Raw genomic sequence first — 19,287 nt, forward strand, 5'->3', positions numbered from 1 at the left:
CCAGAAGCGTCAGAAGCTCGGGGCAGTTCCGTAGCTGGTGGATATTCTAGACTATTTAGCATGGCAACATGCCGCCCACCTGAGTGTACCTGCGGGATACTTTGGCTGTGGCTCTCCTGGGCCCTGCCAAGAGCATGTCTTATAGTGGCATTTCGTCTAGCGATGCCCGGCCCAGCTAGTACCCAATAGGTCCCTTTTCTCGTCCCCCCTTGCCGCTGTGGAGGGGCACCAATCCAATGGCAGCACAGTTTGTGCGGGGTCGCGGCTGGCCTCTTCCCTTCTTCCTCATGATGGCTGCTCCAAGACGAGACGCTAATTACGAAATACCCAGAGCTGCCAGAGATTTGCGCGAACGGCTGGCAGCTGAAGAATAGCCCGACGGTCAACAGCTAGCGGTGCTCCATAGCAGCCTGGCCCCAGTGCCGGATATCGCTCGTTGGGCACAGGTAACCAGAGCCAGCCTTCATTCCATGGCGCACCCTCTCCACGGGCACTTTCGCCAGTCTCCAGCGGTAACTGACATATCAAGCAGCAGACGCTCTCGTACGATTTGCGCGCGGGTATGAATATCGTTTAGCAGTCCTTCAGCGCGTGGTTGGTACTGCAGTGCTCCTGTGCCTAGCCCTGCCGGCCTTAGCGAGAACCAGCGGCGCCGGAGCTGAACAAAGATCTCACCTGCTATCCCACTTGCATGATAGCTTTCTGCCTCCTACATCACCGGTCTCCAGCCTGACCAGACGTCGACCAACCCGAAGCATCTGGCACCAACTGCGTCGTCAGCAGCCCGGTCAGACGCCGTCACTGCAGCGTTTTTCTCGAGTATCACCGAGGCCACAAGGTTCCTCTACTGCAGCAGTCCCGGTCTCTGCACAGCCTCGTTGGTCCCCCGTCTCTGCTCGATGATTTGACACCCAACCCGAACGAGCCCCGACAGAGAAAGACCCCCCAGAAAGGTCCCCTCCTTCATCCTCTCGCCGCCAGTCCCATTCCCAAACTCTACCGGCCAGCATCGCCTCGCCTCGCAGCACCAGACCAGGTCCAGCCCTATACCCACGGCAAACCCACCGCGTACCTGGGCACCCGCGCCCGCTCGTGGCAGTACGAGTCGCAGCTTGTCTCTCTACCACCACTACCGTGAGTCTGAAACACTATTCGGACTGTGATTCGCACCACTATACGCGTTCCCTGCTGTGATAGGGCCGCGCCCCAGCACCTTGCATCGCTGCCGCCAGTGCACAGCCTCCCCGCTGTAGCTTGGAAGGCTGACTGTGGAATCTGCCTCGCAAGACGAGAAGCACCAGTGCTCGGCCGCCATCATGGATCAAGAATCCCAGCGCGGAAGGTCGCTGTCGGCCAGTAACTTTCAGCAGCCTGATATAAACCAATCTCACTCGCCGACTCGGAGCCCGTTCGCACCCACAAGCGATCAGCCTTCCGTCGGTCTTGGACTTGGTATCGGCGTCGGCTTGGATCCGTCGCAACAACAACAACAGCAGCAGCAGCGACAACAACAGCAGCCGCAGCAGCATCGAGCATTCACGGCATCTCTCCATCCAAACTTTGACTCATTCAACGCCAGCGGCTTCCTCGGCGCACAAGCCAGCGCTGTCGACTCGACTACCGGCTTTGACCCCAGCGCAAGCTTCGGACAGCAGCCGCAAGCTACCGGTGCCGACTCCACCCCGTCTTTGAACACCCAGGCGCAACATAATTATATCTCTCCCAATCTCCCTGACGGCGATTTTTCTCTCTTCCCTTCGAGCGCTGAGCAAGGAGATCAATACAGCGCCCCTCTCTTTGAGCAGCCTGCACTTGGCGATATCAATGCCATGACCTCCCCGCACTCGCATCAGTCTCCAACCCCGCCACGGCTCTTACAGCCAGACAGCCTTCAGTCGCCTCCATTCAGCCAACATCAGTTCTCGTCGCCGCCATCGACTCACTCGAGGAACGCTTCTTTAGGACCCGAAGCCGCGCTTCTCCCGAGCCAGATCGGCGACTGGACTCAACCTCAGTTCCAAGGTCATCGACGAACGCCTTCGGAGTTCTCCGACGTCTCCTCTGTAGCTCCTTCGCCTCATCTTATCAGCTCCGACACATTTGATCCTGATCCTTCAGGCCATTCGCCCCTGCAGAGGCCTGCAGACGCCAGCCTTTACCAAGAGGTGCTTGGTATCGGATCGTTCAGCCTAGCTGACCACGGCAGTCCTGGTTATCATGGTCGAAGCCCTTCACATAGCCCTGCAATCAGTCCTCGCATAATGCCACAGCAAATGCCGGAGACTATCCAGCCCTCGTTCAATCTGATTCCACCGAATGCCACGTACGAGGGAGCTTCTGGATATCCCGATTTGCAGCCGAACCACGAGACTTTCCCATCACTGCAAGGCGGTATGGGTGGCGGCGATATGCACCAAATGGCGCCGCCAGCAATCAACATCGACTTTGCACCAAACAATACAAGACCAGGCGGCTTTGAGCCGCCCAAGTCTCAAATGGACCAAGATTCCCTCACTCCTCCAGAACGAGGTAAGCCTTTTTTGATGATTTTATGATTTATGTTACTTGACGCATAGGAAATTAATTCGTTATTGCAGGCCGTCCGAAATCTCGGCCACGTGCGGTCACTGACCCATTCCACCCGGGAATGCTACCTCCTAACAATCTAGGACCCTCTCTTGGTGTTGATCTTACGACCCGTTCAGATGCATCCCGATCTTTATCTCCTCTCGATAGGCAGTCAGTTGGATCATCAGCCTCCAGACGGCGACAGTCGACCTCCTCAGTGCCAAACAACGTAATCGCTTTGCGCTTGGCTGACCCGGAGTATCAAAACAGCCAGGAAGCAGGATCCAATAAGCGCACACAGAAGCACCCGGCCACGTTCCAGTGCAACCTGTGTCCCAAACGATTCACGCGCGCCTATAACCTACGATCACACTTACGCACTCACACTGACGAGCGACCGTTTGTCTGTACAGTCTGTGGTAAAGCCTTTGCTCGACAACACGACAGAAAACGACATGAAAGTTTGCATTCTGGAGAGAAAAAGTTTGTTTGTAAGGGAGACTTGAAGACTGGTGGCCAGTGGGGCTGTGGCCGACGATTTGCGCGGGCCGATGCTCTGGGAAGACACTTTCGATCCGAAGCAGGCAGAATCTGCATCAAACCATTGCTGGACGAAGAAATGATAGAAAGGCAGCGCCAGTGGCAGGAAGAGCGGATGCAGCAGAATATGGCACAGAACATGGCTGGCCAGCAAGTCATGGCTATGGACACCGGCCCAGCTTATCCCATGGATGCTAGTGGGAACTATACCCTTCCACAGGCCCTGTTGGCCCAGTATCCCGCACTGGCGCAGATGAACTGGTCAACGACCGACATGGGAGGCGGACTGGATGATGAGCTGAGTGGGAGATCATCGTTTGATGCCAGCGACTACGACGATGGTGACGATGGCGGCTACATCAGTAGCTCTGGAGCAAGATACCCCGAAGAAGGCATGAACCAAAATTATGCCGAGATGAGCTATACCGGCGAATATGGGCGCTGATTTACAATTCTTTGGATCTCTTTGGATCTCTTTGGATCTCTTCTATCACTTCTACCTTCCCCTCTTCTTCCCCCCCACTGTTCTTTTTTTTTTTTTTTTTTATATATATATCACACTTTCGAAATTTTCATTATTTATCCCACAATGATGGGGTGTCTAACTACCACGCCCCCTGATGCTCGCTTCTGAATCGGCGATCTTGACTCTATCGTGGAATGGGCGGCATTCGGTAGTCTGTTAATGCGTTTGATTTTTTTTTTTTGGAAAAATTCTTCTGAGATGGCTCGGGTTATTAGACGGCACGTCGCATAGATACCAACAACTCTTTGAAGCTTATTGTTACACTGACTTCCTGCGACACCACTTTTAGTTTGGTGATGCTATTGATAAGATGTAGTCTTACCGAATAAAGCCTTGTTCATTTGTACCTGATTATGTTGATGCTGTTGATTGAGCCCTTCTGTGACTGAGATGTAAGCTAACGTATCTATTAATGTATTTGCATTTTCAATCATGAGCCTTTACAAGTGCAAGAAACCTATTGTTTTCTAACGAGTTTACGGCGATGGGTCCTGTAGAATGGGATATGCACAGAATGGCTACAAGAGGAAACAATAACATCTCTCTACTGGGAACTGTCATTTTCTAGAAAAAGTGCTTGCTTGGAGTGAGGATGAAGGCTTATCATACATGCTCTCTCTCTTTGGTATAGCTGTTGTGATGTTTATAGTCAGGAATTTGAATAGTAGTCGTATAAATAACGAAAGAAGCAAACTTTCGGCTACTCATTTAAGCTTGCTTAAAGTGTCTTCTTGTCCCTCTTTCCCTGCCAGTTCTCCTTATCTTACAATGCATGGTAAGTGAAGACGGGACAGGGGGGGTTTCTCAATGTAAAGATAGGATCTGCTTGCATACTTTTTTTTTTCTTTTGCATAATTTGGTTACAAGAAAGATTCAGCTGCATCTGTAGGGTGGAATGTGAGCTGAGCGAAGTCGGCTTACTTTCACGTCTTGTTTCGTCACTGGCCGAATGGAGGGCAGCGGTGATGACGCTGGGGTAATTATTTATGGTTCTAATGGCACATGACACCACCAAAATTGATGGCGTGATGTGAGGTTGGGGAGATGGAGAAAAAATACCTAATTTTCCCGTGTTTTAATAGAAACAACCCCGATGAACGGACGGACGAGTGAATATTGGGCTTGACCGCTCTGAAGGCCCTTGTTAGGTTGGGTTCTCCAGGGCTGCTACTCACGTCACATAGAGAGGCATACTTGTGTATGGCGGCTGCGGCGTGGCAAATGACGTTCTTTTCATCGTTGTTGCTTTCCAAGTAGTGTCTGAAAATATTTGCTTTTTGAACGACGTGATACTGCAGCCAAACTGACGATGCCAATATTGTCTTGGCAGATTCTATTCTATACCTACCTAGGCATGCATTGTTGTTTGCCAGAATACGTGCCGGATGTGTATAACTGCATAGGTATTACTCCGTATAGGTATACCATGCTCATGCTCATAGGCCTATGAGCACGCATTATTGCTCCGCAAAGGATCTGCGATCGGGAGGGGCTTTGGTCCGGGCCAGTGAGGGGCATGAGAAATCGTGACATGGTCACAGAGAATGCTGGGCAGAGCATGTGAAGTGACTCAAGGCTCAAGGTACATATCAAACATGGGCCAAGGGCTGCGATTATGCATGAATGTCGAAGATAGACAACGGCATGTCTGAGGGCCGATGAGCGGCAGGGAGCGCAGCCGGGAATCTGTATGTAGCTGGCCAGCGGTGAAGAGACAAGCAGACGACGCCTGAATGGCCTGCAGTCGCCCGCTGTAGCCCCATGCACATGGACCCTGGCCGTGCCCTACTGTACAAGTACAGTATGTGCGTGAGCGTGCTCTCGTCAAGTATGTATGTACTAATGTATGCGAGGCATGTCGGTCGATTCGATGCAAGACCCGGGCAGCCAATGGCGGCGGGCTCGTGGCCCCTAGCAAGAGCCATCCATGTACGGAGAGGGTACTTGGAGGCATGTCCCCGCCTATGCGGCGACGCATGCGCATGTACAAGTATGCGAGATTTTTCTTGTTTCTTGATCGTATTTTGCTGCAGCTGCAGCTGGGGCGGGCAGAACAGGGGCCCTGCATGCGCCTGCGTCTACAGGTGCATGTCACACGACGCAGGTGGCCCATGAAGACGACGAAGTGCTGGAGGGCGTGGGGAGAGCGTCAGTGGAGGATCGCATGGTTTTTCTTTCTTTCTTTTTTTCTTGCTGTTGTGTAGATGGCTGTTTGTGGTGTTTTGGTTTTAGGAGGATTTAGCCAGTGTGTGAGTGCGTGCTTGCTTCGTAGACTTCGTACTAGCGGATAAATTGAGATGCTCTTCTTGGGCCGCATCCCTGCAGATGCTACTCTGTGCTAATGCATCAGTAAGTTAGGAGGGATGCAAATAGCGCATGCTGCTGTAAAAGTTTGAAAAGAATACAAGTAAAAGAAGTTGAAAACATAAACAAGTAAACAAATAAACAACCACTCACCAGTGGGATGCGCAGGCGTCGTGCGTTGCGCGCGCACAAAACACATGAGGCGCAGAGACGAAACAAGACGCAGCCTGCAGATGCAATATAATATAATCTCAGCTTCTTACAATGCTGTGCAGCTTGAGATTGACAATGTTTATCGATGGACGGGATGGCCCTTCGAGTCAAGCTCACAAAGATCAAAGTACATGCCATGTATTGCAGATGCTGCTGGACGAGCTCCCTTAGCTCTGCAGAGCTCAGCTCCCCGCAAAGCTACCAACGAGGTACCCAAGGGAGGCTGGGCCGCGACTTTGCATGCGAGATGGAGCAGCGCTGCTGCAGCTGTGCAGCTAAAAAGGCCGCTAGGCAGATTGGGGGTCTGGTGACAAGCGAATGGGGCCTGCAGCCCGCCCAGCCCTCCGCCAGCGCGCCGCCCTGATTGGCCGGGCCGCCGCATCTCTGTGCATCTTGGTGCTGGCGGGAAGGTGGAAGTAGTGGGATTAGTGGGAGGCGTGCCTGCTCATGTGCATTTCGACCGCTCGAACCTGCTTGCCTGCTCCTGCTCTGCTCTGCGCTGCTCTGCGCGTCAAGGACAGGGAAGGAAGCGAGGCGAGGCCAGGGCAGGGCCATGACGGCAGCGTTTGTGTCACGTTGTTGCCCTCAAGCGCCTTCCAAACCTTCACAGTATCCCTTGTCCGCCTCTGGCATGTCCCACGAGGGCTCGAGCTTGTCTATCGTAGGTCAGTCAGATGGTACCCAGTTCCGGCGTACCAGGTACCTCCAACACTGCATCTTTGCATGCTTTCACATGTGCGAGTGAGACAGAAACACTGCGCATCGCGCTGTCAATGTACGCGACAGTCTGGTAGTTCTCGGCAAGGCGCTCCCCAATCTCCACCGAGTCGCATATCAATGCCGTCGCTGCGTTGCTTCTCTGGCACGGGAGTGTGATATCGCTTGGTATTGACGGCGCATACTTACACAGATCTACCTTTCAGCAGCGCCCGCTTAGACACCATGTAGACTGCATTGATGCGTTTGACTTACTCGCAGGCACTCATTGTCCTCTATTAGTAGCACGTAGCACCCGAAAGTAGCACTCCAGACGCCGCGTCGCGCACCATCTCTCGCCGGCAGGCTCTCCTGGATATCCGCTGCCCGTGGAGGAGGGCATCCCGCGCGGCGAACTCAGCAAGAGGGTGTGAATTCGCAGCCGTCAGGACGGCCTTGTGCGACATCAAGCTGAGATACGGCCTCTTCTCCCTCGCTGCAGTGGCGATTCTAAGGCGAGGGCACCACTATCATTGGCCTCTCTGCATCGCCGCCTCGCCTCGCCTACCAAGTATCTATACACTTCTCTACTGGTGGCCAGTCACTTGTCCGGCGCGCCTTCTATGGCTCCATTGGTCGTTCCCCTGCGGACAGCCTCGCTGGAATGCTTTATGGAGGGCCGCCCATGATCCATCCCACTTATCTTGGCCATTACTTCTACAGTCCGGCTTTCTTTGGACCTATTCCATATTGGCTAGCCTTGATCCGTCTTAACTGCATGTTGCAGCGCTTCTCAGACTGCAGCTATTATATCTAACCTCGCGCGACAACTCACCTTGTACTTCCTTAGTACCGAGTAGTTGGCAGCGAACCTGGGAAAACGAGGCGGACGGCACGGCTCAAGATCGCCAGTCAGTGTCGTTGCCAAGGTGTCATCTTACCCGTTGTACATCATTACTACTGCCGAGCCAGGTATCTATCAGTTATCTTAGCTGCCGGTAGCTGCGCTTGTGACGCTTCACCCGAAGCTGCAGCTAGTACCAGAGAAAAAAAAAATTTGAGAAAAAAAAAAAAAAGTTCAGACTCAGCTTATACAGCCACCCATTTTGTGATAACACTCCCATCCCTACTTTGTCGGTACCCCGTTGTTATTTTTTTTTCTCTCTTCTCTCTTCTTCATCATATTTTTTCTTTCTTTCTATTTCTTTTTGTTTTTGCTTGTTTTGTTTTGTTCGTTCTTAGATCGATTGGTTGCTGCGATTGTTGAAAATCAAGTTTGGTGTGGCAACACAACTTACACGGCTACAGGCATTAGGCTCTTTGACCAAAAAAACCACCCTCATTTGTCTATCCAGGAACTCGGCGCGCTCCCTGTTCGACATCATATTCCCCTCTCCGTCCACGATATCGAAATTTTGTCTTCGTTTCCGCCTTATTTCAAGTGCGATCGACAGTAAGTGTGGACGCCGCCTCGGATCAGTTCTCCTCCCTTCATTCCCTTGCGCAGAGACCCTACTTCACAAAGGGAGCTCGAAATACCTTTCAATTAATTAATCTTCACCTCCGATTCTCCCGCTCTCTGATGAGACGCATAGCTTCCATGACTGCGAAACAGCCGTTCCATCACATCAGCTCCCATTGTAACAATGGCAGCCGCCGATGTCTTGGCGTTTAATCAGCTGCCGTGGAAGAGATGCGCAGAGAGCCGGTCCATCACCCAGCAACCAAATATCGCGCGGGATGAGTATAATCTCCAGGCCCGGCTGCGACTTATATCTCGAGCTTGGATCGAGTGCGGAGAGGTGCGTATTGACCCTTGCGGAGAGGAGACTCATGCATTATATAGGCATCTTTGTTGTCGTTCACGGCGTTGACCTGGGGCTTATAGCATCGATCGTTCTCAAAAGGCACATCACGGCAAGGTAGACCACTAATAGTTCCTGACTTGTTCCCACAACGAGTCGCCCGCCATCATGCAAGGCTCGTAGCGATATCTTCTCTCCATCATGTTATAGAGCCTCGCCACGCCGACTCGCTTGCTCGCCGAAAAGCGCCATGCGCCGGGCCCATTCATCAATCGTCCCCAGACCCCCGCCAATCGGAGCGGCGCAAGCGATCTCGTTCCAGCATCCTCGACGATCCGATTCTCGATGCAATAATAATTGATTTCACCTCTGAAGACGGAGTCGTTTGTCGCAAAGGCAAGAATAAGAAAAAGGGAGGGGCGAATGGCAACGCCAGCAGCGGGAGACTTCCAGCGGGATCCAAGGAAGGTAACCAGAACCCTGACAGAAATGGCGGTGGGGATCAAGGTGGTGGTGGTAGCAATGCAGACCAGGGCGGAGCTGCAGGTGACGGAAATAATGGTGGTGGCGGTGATGGGGACAAGGATCAGGACAGGGGTGTAAACAATGACAACGCGGAACATGATTTGTCGGCTCCTCCCAAGAGCAAGAAAAAGGATAAGTCCCAAACAGGAACGGGAGCCGAATCTCCTCCTCCTCCAACCAACGCGTTTGACGACGGCACTCTTGACGACGTAAATTTGAACGACGACGGCGGGAAAAACGCTAGTTCTGGGTCGCACGCGCCAGAGTCTGAGAGTGGGATTGGGGCCGCTATCCGCACCAAAATCAAATCGCTTGGTGGTTGGGGCGTCAGCGGATCCTCAAGTGGTAACGATGCCCATACCGACGACGCTGGTGACAAAAAGAGCAGCCTCGAGAGCAACCCTTGGAGCACCAGCGACCCAAAACAATCAGGATCTCTAGCACTTTCAGTCGCCGACACCGATGCGACACAGAGCAGGACCAAAAAACAAGTAGAGACTCCCCAGGATGCTGTAAATGGGGACGAGGACCCATGGGGATATCAGCATCCGGCCAAGAAAAAGAGCAAAAAGAACGATCCCGCATCCATATCTGTCACTGCGCCGGCTCCAGCAGTAAATGACGACATCGCAGGCAAAGAGGTCACCAAAGAGACGAATAACAAGAACGCAAGCGATTCATTAGTTGAGGAGGAAGAGAAGTCAGATCCCATGCCGCAGCCCAAGCCAGCGCCCAGGCAGGAAGCGGTGAAAAAGGAAGATGAGGGCTGGTCATTTTGGGGACTTGGAAAGAATAAGAAGAAAGCCGAAGAGAGCGTTAAACCAGCTGAACAAATACCGCCTCCACCGCCACCTCCTCCCGTTCCACCTTTACCATCCGCAGAAGCAGCGCAACTCACCGAGAATGTTTGGGCCGTATCTGGATCGAAGGATAAGAAGAAGAAGAGAGAAAAAGGAGTGCAGCCTGACATTGTAGCCGTACCGGAACCCGAGGCTAAACCTAGATCTAAGGTTGTGCCACCACCAGCAGACGATGCTTGGGGCTATACTGCCAAGAAACCGTCCAAAGAGGATAAGAAAGAGAAGGAGAGAGAGAAAGAGAGCAAAGACAACGACAAGAAGAAGACGACAAAGTCAGGCTTAGCCGACCAACCGCCACCCTCATCAAAACTTCCTATACCTATTCCTGATCAACACAAATGTACAAATGGCAATGAAACTTCAGATGGACTCGACAAAACTGATCAAGACGAGGGAAGCTGGAGCTTCTGGAGCTTCGCAGGCAAAAAGAAGGGCGATTCATTCACAGAATCCGGCGTGGACGAAGGGTCTCACAAGGCGGAAACGCAAAGTCCCAAGTCTTCCGGACAGCATATCGACGACTTGGTGAGCAACGGGGATAAGGACAAAAAGAAGAAGCTATCAGCTTCTGATCCGTCCAAAGGTGATTCCAGAGCCCCAAAGTCCAAGAACGAAGACTTCTTGCATTCTAAAAAGGACAAAAAGAATGGGAGCACTGATTTGGTTCGGCTAGGCGCCTCAGGCAATCCGCCACATGCAGATGATTCTAACGCTATAGGGCTGGACACGACGGACGCATTCGGTGGCAGTGTAGACTTCTTCGGTTCTTGGGGTATTGGTAAGAGTGATAAGAAGCGAGGCGAATCGTCGTGGAAGCCCGATGGCATTGAAGAACCAACCGACCGCACTCCGATCCAGGACAAGAAGAAGCATAATTTCAAAAGTCCGGTTGAAGTTGTGGGTGAGACTACTGGTGAGATTGTCCATCCCGACGACGTAGAGGAGGTCAGGGGCAGCAAGGTTGAGGATGTCGATAGCTTTGTTTGGACAAAGTCCGGCAGGGCGAAGTCGAAATCCCAGAAGGAGGCCTTGGCTGATCCACCTCCCCGTGCACCAACACCCCCTTCCATGGACCTTACTGAATCTGAAGTGGAAGCAGCAGATCCCGATGCGACCACGTCTTCTAGATCGAAAGCGCCCAAGTTGACCGAGAAAGACCTCAAAAGGCTTGAACAAGAGAAGGAGAAGGCTAGACTTGAGGAGGAAGCACAAACCAAGGCAGAAGCCGCGCTTGATACCAAAGACCAAGCGGAAATAGCTATGCTCACGGAAAAGAAAAATAAGAGGGGTAGGTTGCTTAAAACGGACCAGACCAGACTCACTCTCCTGCAACAGAACGTCGCGAAACGGGCTGAGGAACGAGCTAAGCGAGAAGCCAAGGCAAGAGAGGCCGAGGAAAGAGCTGCCGAGGAGCAAGCAGCCAGAGAAGCTGAAGAGGCTGCTCGCAGAGAGGCGGAAGAGCAAGCGGCACGAGAGGCGGAAGAACGGGCTGCTCGCGAAGCAGAGGAACAAGCTGCCGCAATCGCCGATGAAGCAGAAATTAAAGCCTTGGTTGCGAAGAAGACTAAAAAGGGCAAGCTATCTAAGAGGGATGAAGAAAAGCTTGCCCAGCTTCGAGAAGCTGCCGCAAAACGCTCCGAAAGACGCGCCGCTCGCGAAGAACAAGAGCAAGCTGCCAAGGAAGCCCAAGAGCAGGAAGTGGACGAGCCCCAAGTTGAGACTGTCGACGAAACGGAAGAAGCAGAAGCCGCAGAAGATGATCAGCAACGAGCCACACGCGAGGCCGAGGAGCAGGAGCGGGTTACTCGCGAAGCAGAAGAGCGAGCGGCTGCCATTGTCAAGGAAGAAGAAGAGGAACTGGCCGCTCTGATGGCAAAGAAGGAGAAAAAAGGTAAGCTTCTCAGGAAAGAAGAGGAGAGATTTATCACTCTTCGGGTAAGTGCCGCAAAGCGCGAGAGAGAACGAAAAGCACGGGAAGCAGAACAAGCAGCCCAAGAAGCCGAACGCAAAGCCCGAGAGGAGGAGCAAGCTGCTCGAGAAGCAGAGGAGAAAGCCGCTCGCGAGGCCCAGGAAGCAGCTCGCGAGGCAGAAGAACAAGCCGCTGCTCTTGCCGCAGAAGAAAAAGAACTAGCCGCGTTAAGAGAGAAGAAGGCCAAGAGAGGAGGTAGGCTCCTTCGAAAAGACGAAGACAGGCTTGATGTACTCGAAAAAAATGCTGCAAACCGGGCGGAAGAGCAAGCTGCTAAAGAAGCTGAAGAGGCAGCCCGTGAAGCTGAAATACGGACCCGCGAAGCAGAGGAAAAGGCAGCTGCCCTTGCTCTTGCCGTTGCTGCGGAAGAGGAGGAGTTGGCCGCGCTAAAAGCAAAGAGAGTCAAAAGAGGAGGTAAGCTACTTAAAAAGGAGGAAGACAGGCTTATTGAACTCCAAAGAAATGCAGTAAGGCGGGCAAAAGAGAAAGCAGCTCAAGACGCAGAACGGGCTGCCCGTGAAGAGAAGGAACAAGCTGCTAAGGAGGCAGAGGAACAGGCCGCTCGAGAGGCTGAAGAAGCCGCTAAAGAAGCAGCAGAGCGGGCTGCCCAGGAGGAAAAGGAGGCAAAAGAAGCTGCTGCGATTGCAGAAGAAGAGCGGGAAATAGCCCAACTACTCGATAAGAAGCATAATTCGTTCATGGGCTTGTCGAGTAAACTAGAGCAGAGGTTGAGCCAACTTCAGGCTAAGGCGACGAAACGAGCCGAGGAGCAAGCTGCCCGTGAAACCGAGCGCCTTGCTCGCGAAGTTGAAGAACAAGCAGCTCGGGAAGCTGAGCAAGCAGCCAGAGAAGCCGATGAGCGAGCAGCTCGAGAAGCAAGAAAGGCGGCCGCAATTGCTAAAGAGGAGGAAGAACTTGCATTACTCCTTGAGAAAAGGTCCAAAACCCTCCGAGGAAAACTCTCGCCCCAAAGTGAAGAAAGGATAAACGAGCTCCAAGCTAAGGCCGCTAAACGGGCTGAAGAAAAAGCTGCCCGGGAAGCGGAAGAAGAGGCTGTTCGGGAAGCTGAGCGACTAGCTAAAGAAGCTGATGAGCGCGCCGCTCAAGAAGCAAAGCAAGCTGCTATGATTGTTGAAGAAGAGAAGGCGCTTGCTTTGTTACTTGACAAGAAGGCCAAGTCAACACTGTCAGCAAAAGGGGAAGAAAGGCTGAAAGTGCTTCAAGCTAGAGCTGCCAAGCGGGCTGAAGAACAGGCTGCCCGAGAAGCTGAGGAACAAGCTGCTTTAGAGGCTGAACGGCTAGCTAAGGAAGCTGCTGCGATTGCTAAGGAGGAAGAAGAACTTACGTACCTCCTCGAGAAGAAGTCTAAAACAGCCAGAGGAAGGCTTTCGCCTCAATACGAAGAGAGGCTAAGCGAACTCCAAGCCAGCGCCGCTAAGAGGGCTGAAGAAAAAGCTGCCCGAGAAGCTGAGGAGCAAGCTGCTCTGGAGGCTGAACGACTGGCTAAAGAAGCTGAAGAACAGGCTGCTGAAGAGGCTAGGAAAGCTGCTGATGAAGCTGAGAAGGCCGCCGCTATCCTGAAGGAGGAAAAGGAGCTAGCTTCCCTCGTCGAGAAGAGGGCTAAATCATCAAAAGGAAGGCTGACGTCTTCGTTGGAGGCAAGACTAAGTGAGCTCAAAGCTAATGCCTCGAGGCGCGCTGAAGAGAAGGCAGCCCGAGAAGCCGAAGAACAGGCTGCTAGAGAAGCTGAACAAGCAGCTAAGGAAGCTGAGGAGCGTGCCGCCAAAGAAGCTGAAGAGGCTGCCGCAATCGCCAAAGAAGAGAAAGAAATTGCCCTCCTGCTTGAAAAGCAATCTTCTCCCAGAGGCCTATCGGCTAAAGCAGAGCAGAAGTTGAATGAGCTACAAGCTAAGGCAGCAAAGCGTGCTGAAGAGAAGGCCGCTCGGGAAGCTGAAGAACAGGCTACAATAGAAGCCGAGCGAGCAGCTAGAGAGGCAGATGAAAAAGCTGCTGCAATTGCTAAAGAAGAGGAAGAATTGGCCCTTTTACTTGAAGAGAAAACTGCATTTAAAAGCCTATCAACCAAAGACGAGCAGCGATTAAATAAGCTACAGGCCAGAGCGGCAAAAAGAGCTGAAGAGAAAGCCGCTAAAGAGGCTGAAGAGCAGGCTGCTTTAGAAGCTGAACGACTAGCTAGAGAAGCAGAGGAAAAGGCTGCTGAAATCGCCATGGAGGAGGAAGAAATTGCTCAGTTGCTTGGAAAACAGTCTTCATTCAGAGGCCTATCAAGCAGAGGAGAACAGCGGTTAAATGAGCTACAAGCTAAAGCCGCTCAGCGGGCTGAAGAAAAGGCCGCTCGGGAAGCTGAGGAACAGGCTGCTCTAGAGGCTGAACGACTGGCTAGAGAAGCAGAGGAAAAGGCAGCTGCAATCGCTAAGGAAGAGGAAGAAATTGCTCAGCTACTTGCAAAGAAAAAAACCAAGGGCCTGACAAGCAAAGGAGAGCTGCGACTAAGTGAACTGCAAGCAAGGTCGACAAAGAGAGCTGAAGAGAAAGCTGCCCAAGAGGCTGAGGAGCAGGCAGCCTTAGAAGCTGAACGACTAGCCAGGGAAGCAGAAGAAAAGGCTGCCGCAATCGCCAAGGAAGAAGAAGACATTGCTCAGTTACTCGCCAAAAAGAAAATCAAGGGTCTGACGAGTAAAGGTGAACAACGGTTAAGTGAGCTGCAGGCTAGAGCTGCAAAGAGAGCTGAAGAGCAGGCCGCTCGGGAAGCTGAGGAACAAGCTGCACTGGAAGCTGAGCGAATAGCTAGAGAGGAAGAGGAAAAAGCTGCTGCAATCGCCAAGGAAGAGGAAGAGATTGCTCAGCTGCTTGCAAAGAAGAAAGCCAAGAGCCTGACCAGCAAAGGACAACAGCGGCTAAGTGAGCTGCAAGCCAGAGCTGAAGAGAGAGCTGAGGAGCAGGCCGCTCGGGAGGCTGAAGAGCAAGCTGCATTAGAGGCTGAACGAGTAGCTCGAGAAGCAGAAGAAAAGGCGGCTCGAGAAGCAAAAGAAGCTGCTACTATCGCTAAAGAAGAGGAAGAAATCGCTGAGTTACTCGAAAAAAGAAGACCAGGACATTCAGGGGCCTGTCAAGTAAAGAAGAGCAGCGGCTAAGTGAGCTGCAAGCTAGATCGGCAAAGCGAGCTGAGAAGAAGGCCGCTCGGGAAGCTGAAGAGCAGGCTGCTCTGGAAGCTGAACGTCTGGCTAAAGAAGAGGAAGAACGAGCTGCTCAAGAGGCCGCAGAGGCTGAGGCAATTGCTAAGGAGGAGGAAGAACTGGCGCAGCTCCTTGATAAGAAGGCCCACTCGTTCATGGGTCTCTCATACAAGGCCGAGAAGAGGCTGAATGAGCTTCAGGCCAATGCCGATGAGAGAGCGGCTCGCGAGGTCGAAAAGCAGGCTGCTCTAGAGGCGGAGCAAGCTGCTCTAGAAGCGGCCGCCGAAGCAGCTGCAATCGCCGAAGAGGAGAAAGAAATGGCTGACTTGCGACACAAGAGAGAAAAGAAGGGCAAACTATCTAAGAAGGATAGCGAACGACTGAGCCATCTTAAAGAGAAGGCAGCCAAGAGAAAGGAGGAGCAAGCTGCGCGCGAAGCTGAGCTGGCCGCTGCTAATGCTGAGCAAAACGAAGACGACGAAGACGAAGACGAAGACGGCGACGACGACGACGATAGGGATGTTTTCCAAACAGGCGACGATGCTAACGACGATGATGATAACGACGATATCGACGCCGATGACGACGAAGAAGAAGAAGCCATCCGAGCGGCAGAAGCAGAGGCAGCGGCCCGTGAGGAAGAGGAGAGAGCTGCCCGAGAGGCTAAAGAGGAAGCTGCGCGGGAAGCTGAAGAGGCCGCCAAGAAGTTGAAGAAGAGCTCCAAGAAGGACAAGAAGGAGAAGGAGGATAAGAAAGATAAGAGAGATAAGAAGGACAAGAAGGACAAGAAGTCCCGAGATCTTCCATCCGAGGCAGAAGCAGAGAGAGATGTTGGATCCTCTCAGCCAGAGTCAGGGGCGAAACCGGATCCTGACTTTGACATGAGCCCTGCTGAGATCGAAGCGCTGCTTGCGCCCAAGGAGACGGGCGCAGCGGGTGCGTTCAGCTTCTGGGGTCTCGGTGGTAGGAAGTCGAAACCGAAAGGTATGTTGGGTTCCCCCCATTTCTGAAGAAGGATTGCTAATTGAGATCACCAACTCTAGAGGAGCCGGAGCCGGAACCGGAGCCAGAGGCTAAGTCAAGTGACGACCGATCGCAGAAATCCTCAGAACGATCAAGATCCCTAGGCGGTAGAATTGCTAATGGCCTCAAGGCATTCGAACAAACACCTGAAGAAGTAGCCGATCCCGCCCGCCCACCACCCCCACCCCCACCAGCATCTGACTCGGATGAAGAAGAAGAGGATGCCGCAGAGATGCCAAAAGTCGAAGCGGCAGATGATGAACAGGTGGTTGGAGAAGAACCAGCAGCTGACTTTGAACAGGAGGATGACGGATTACACTATGGAGATGCCATGGAAGAGACGCCAACCAGGAAGAAGGGGCCACCGCCTCAAGATGATCGATCTAGGAGAAGAAGAAAGGCGGAGGAGCCAATAGTCGTGCCAGTGCCAGTAGTCTTACCTGATAGAGGTGACAGGGGCACATCGAGAAGGCATCGAAGACCTTCGGATGTTCCAGGGGGATTCCCTGGCGACGATGGTGATGAAAATGAGATAGTCGCCATCATTGACGAAGGGCCAAGGAAGGAAAGGAAGTCTAAGAAACGGCGGCCCAAGGAGGAGGATATGATGATGCCTCCCCCGCCTCCGCAGATTCCGATGCCTCCTCCGCCTCCTCCCGCCGTCCCTGATCCGCCTTTGACGCCACCACCGGAGCCGAAATCATCGAGGAAAGAAAGGTCAAGATCCAGCCGAGAGAAGGAGAAATGGCCCGCGGTGGCATCCCCACCGCGCAGAGAAAGGGAAGAGAAGCGGTCATCCAAGCACAAGTCAGAACGCTCTTCTCGGCGGGCAGTGGAAAAGGCGTCTTCCAGAGACTCCACTTCTGACAGGGCGGAGCGAGCAGAAAAGTCGGGCAAGTCTTCAGGGCGAAACCGACTCACGGGGATGTTCAGCAGCAACCCTCCTCCCACTAGGTCAATGTCTACACGAGAAAAAGAGAGGCGGTCCAGTATGAACGGCAGCAGCAGGCCCAGGAGAAATACCGTTACTAGCCACGGCCTTGTTTCTCCACCCCCAGAAGAGTCTCCCGACGTGACGTCGAAGGCTGCTAAAATCCTTGGTTTCGATAAGTCAAGCTCAAAAAGAAAGACTCGCAGGGCGCATTACCAAGATGACGAAGAAGCTGTTATGATGGGAGCTCTCGGAGATGATGCTCATGCAGATTATCCACAGGAAAGACATCGAAATAGGAGATCTCGCGAAGATGATGTTGTCATGCCAGCAGAGCCCTCTAGTCCCGAACACTCACACAGGCGAGCGGCATCGGCTTCAAAGAAGGCGGGATTGACCGGGCTCTTTAGCGGCTTCATGACACCCAGAGCATCCAAGGTTGAGACTGGCGTAGATTTCGACATACCCATGGTGGAGACAGAACGTGAAGGCCCGCGAGTGTCTAGTCGCAAGATTAGAAAGTCAGAGCGAGAGTCGGAGCGGACTGGCGACGATCGTGAACGACGACGGAAGCGCAGAGATGATAGCGAGAGTCGCAAATTGGCAGAGAAAGAAGCTCGTCGTGAGCGACGGGCTGCTCGCCAACGTGAAGCAGACGAACAACGTGAGGCGGATGAGCGAGAGGCTCGACGGGCTGAACGACGTCTACGCAAAGAAAAGGAGAGGGAAAAGGAGAGGGAGAGAGAAAGGGAGAGAGAGGAAGACGTACAGAGAAGTTCGAAACGCCAGCGGCGCAGGTCTCATGCAGATCCCTCTGATGATGAAGCCGCCGAACGACAGCGCAGACGCGAGGCCAGACGTGCCGCCAAAGCTGCTGCTGAGGAGGAGGAAGCATATAACAGGCAGAGGAAGAGCAGTCGACGCTACACTGAGCCTGTGGTAGACGATCATGTATATCCGGCCAAGGAGCGTCGACGAGATGGCAAGAGAGCTGCCCCCGGGATGTGGCCGCACTCAGGGACATCCTCGTGGGTCAAAGAGCATTCAGATCCACCTCCGCATCTGGATGATGCTGGACACATGACAGATGCGGTGCAGCATACGGAAGACGAACAGGCCCGGCGTGAAGCCCGGCGCGCTCGACGACGAGCCAAGCACGAGGAAGTGCCTGTCGAGGATGCGGACGAGAGACGCCGCCGAGAGAGGCGGGAGAGACGAGAGCGGGAGAAGCGCAATGGCGCTTCAGAAGGAAGCGATGAGCGCCATCGCAGCCGACGAGATTCTGCTGCATACGCAGAGCCAGCGCCTCGGAGCAGCTGGTGGAGAAAGCTCGCTGGATGAAATTCGAGAGACGCATGGATCTTGAGCAAGCGTGTTTGATCTTTTTATTTATTTTATTTTTCATTCTTCTTTCTCTTTTCTTTTTCTTTTTTGATGACCTATACGTCTCAATTTGTTTTGCTTTCATGCCTTTCAACCTTACTGTTCTGCGTGCTGTCTGTTTTTGTCTTCGCTTGTCATGACATGATGATGGTTATTTTCAACTCGAGACGCTGCTATGCGGCAAAGGCGGCATTACCGCATCATATTTATTACAGCTCTGCCAGTTCTGTTCCGGGATTTCGGGCCAGTCCATCCCGGAATATCTAGAGGCAGTCTCTTTCCCAGTCATAGTGTAGGGATGGGATGGGGTGGGATTTATTTTTTTTTTTCTTCTGCCGTGCTTTTCTCGATTCCTTTCTTCTTTTTCGTCAACGATGTTTGATATGATGTACGAGTTGTTCTAACGGCTTTTTGAATCGGGTCCTGGGTCGCTGGAGGCCAAGTCGTGTATCACTTTTTTATCATGAGATGGAGATGGATGATGCAAAATTGCCTCGCATTACTAGGTACTTGTACTTTTTTTTCATCTCTTTCTTCTACTTGTTCCTTTATCTTGCATATGCGCTGTGGGTATCTGGGTAGCTCTTGGAATCTTGGACTCGCAAATGATATCAATTGGATTGAAATAGTGTGCGCCTTGTGCAGTAGCGCAGCCATGTACAGTGCACGTTGACCGGGCAAAACGGGCCACTTGCCCTTATGAACTGCGTCTGATGGCTGTCAATTGCTGTTGGCATGTATTTGCTA

General features: G+C 52.7%; 4 protein-coding genes across 4 annotated transcripts; all 4 read left to right on the forward strand.

Moving 5' to 3' along the window:
- The first annotated feature begins 342 nt into the window (after window positions 1–342).
- On the forward strand, window positions 343–3,919 carry TrAFT101_007503 (uncharacterized protein). The gene is made up of 2 exons (XM_024910009.2): window positions 343–2,529; window positions 2,598–3,919. The coding sequence occupies exons 1-2, from the start codon at window positions 1,317–1,319 to the stop codon at window positions 3,551–3,553; spliced, it is 2,169 nt and encodes a 722-aa protein (XP_024759398.1). The 5' UTR covers window positions 343–1,316; the 3' UTR covers window positions 3,554–3,919.
- Window positions 3,920–6,704: 2,785 nt separating this feature from the next.
- Window positions 6,705–8,304, forward strand: TrAFT101_007504 (uncharacterized protein; the record flags this gene model as incomplete). Its single annotated transcript, XM_066128066.1, has 2 exons — window positions 6,705–6,816; window positions 8,156–8,304. The coding sequence occupies 2 exons, from the start codon at window positions 6,705–6,707 to the stop codon at window positions 8,302–8,304; spliced, it is 261 nt and encodes an 86-aa protein (XP_065984181.1).
- Window positions 8,305–8,493: 189 nt separating this feature from the next.
- On the forward strand, window positions 8,494–15,161 carry TrAFT101_007505 (uncharacterized protein; the record flags this gene model as incomplete). Its single annotated transcript, XM_066128067.1, has 4 exons — window positions 8,494–8,649; window positions 8,736–10,620; window positions 10,711–10,950; window positions 11,137–15,161. 4 exons carry the CDS (start codon window positions 8,494–8,496, stop codon window positions 15,159–15,161), a joined length of 6,306 nt encoding a protein of 2,101 aa, XP_065984182.1.
- A 197-nt stretch (window positions 15,162–15,358) lies between these two features.
- TrAFT101_007506 (uncharacterized protein) lies at window positions 15,359–18,498 on the forward strand (the record flags this gene model as incomplete). Its single annotated transcript, XM_066128068.1, has 3 exons — window positions 15,359–16,187; window positions 16,247–16,380; window positions 16,528–18,498. 3 exons carry the CDS (start codon window positions 15,359–15,361, stop codon window positions 18,496–18,498), a joined length of 2,934 nt encoding a protein of 977 aa, XP_065984183.1.
- Window positions 18,499–19,287: the final 789 nt, after the last annotated feature.

The sequence above is a fragment of the Trichoderma asperellum genome, chromosome 4, assembly GCF_020647865.1.
Source record: "Trichoderma asperellum chromosome 4, complete sequence".
Lineage (NCBI taxonomy): Eukaryota > Fungi > Ascomycota > Sordariomycetes > Hypocreales > Hypocreaceae > Trichoderma > Trichoderma asperellum.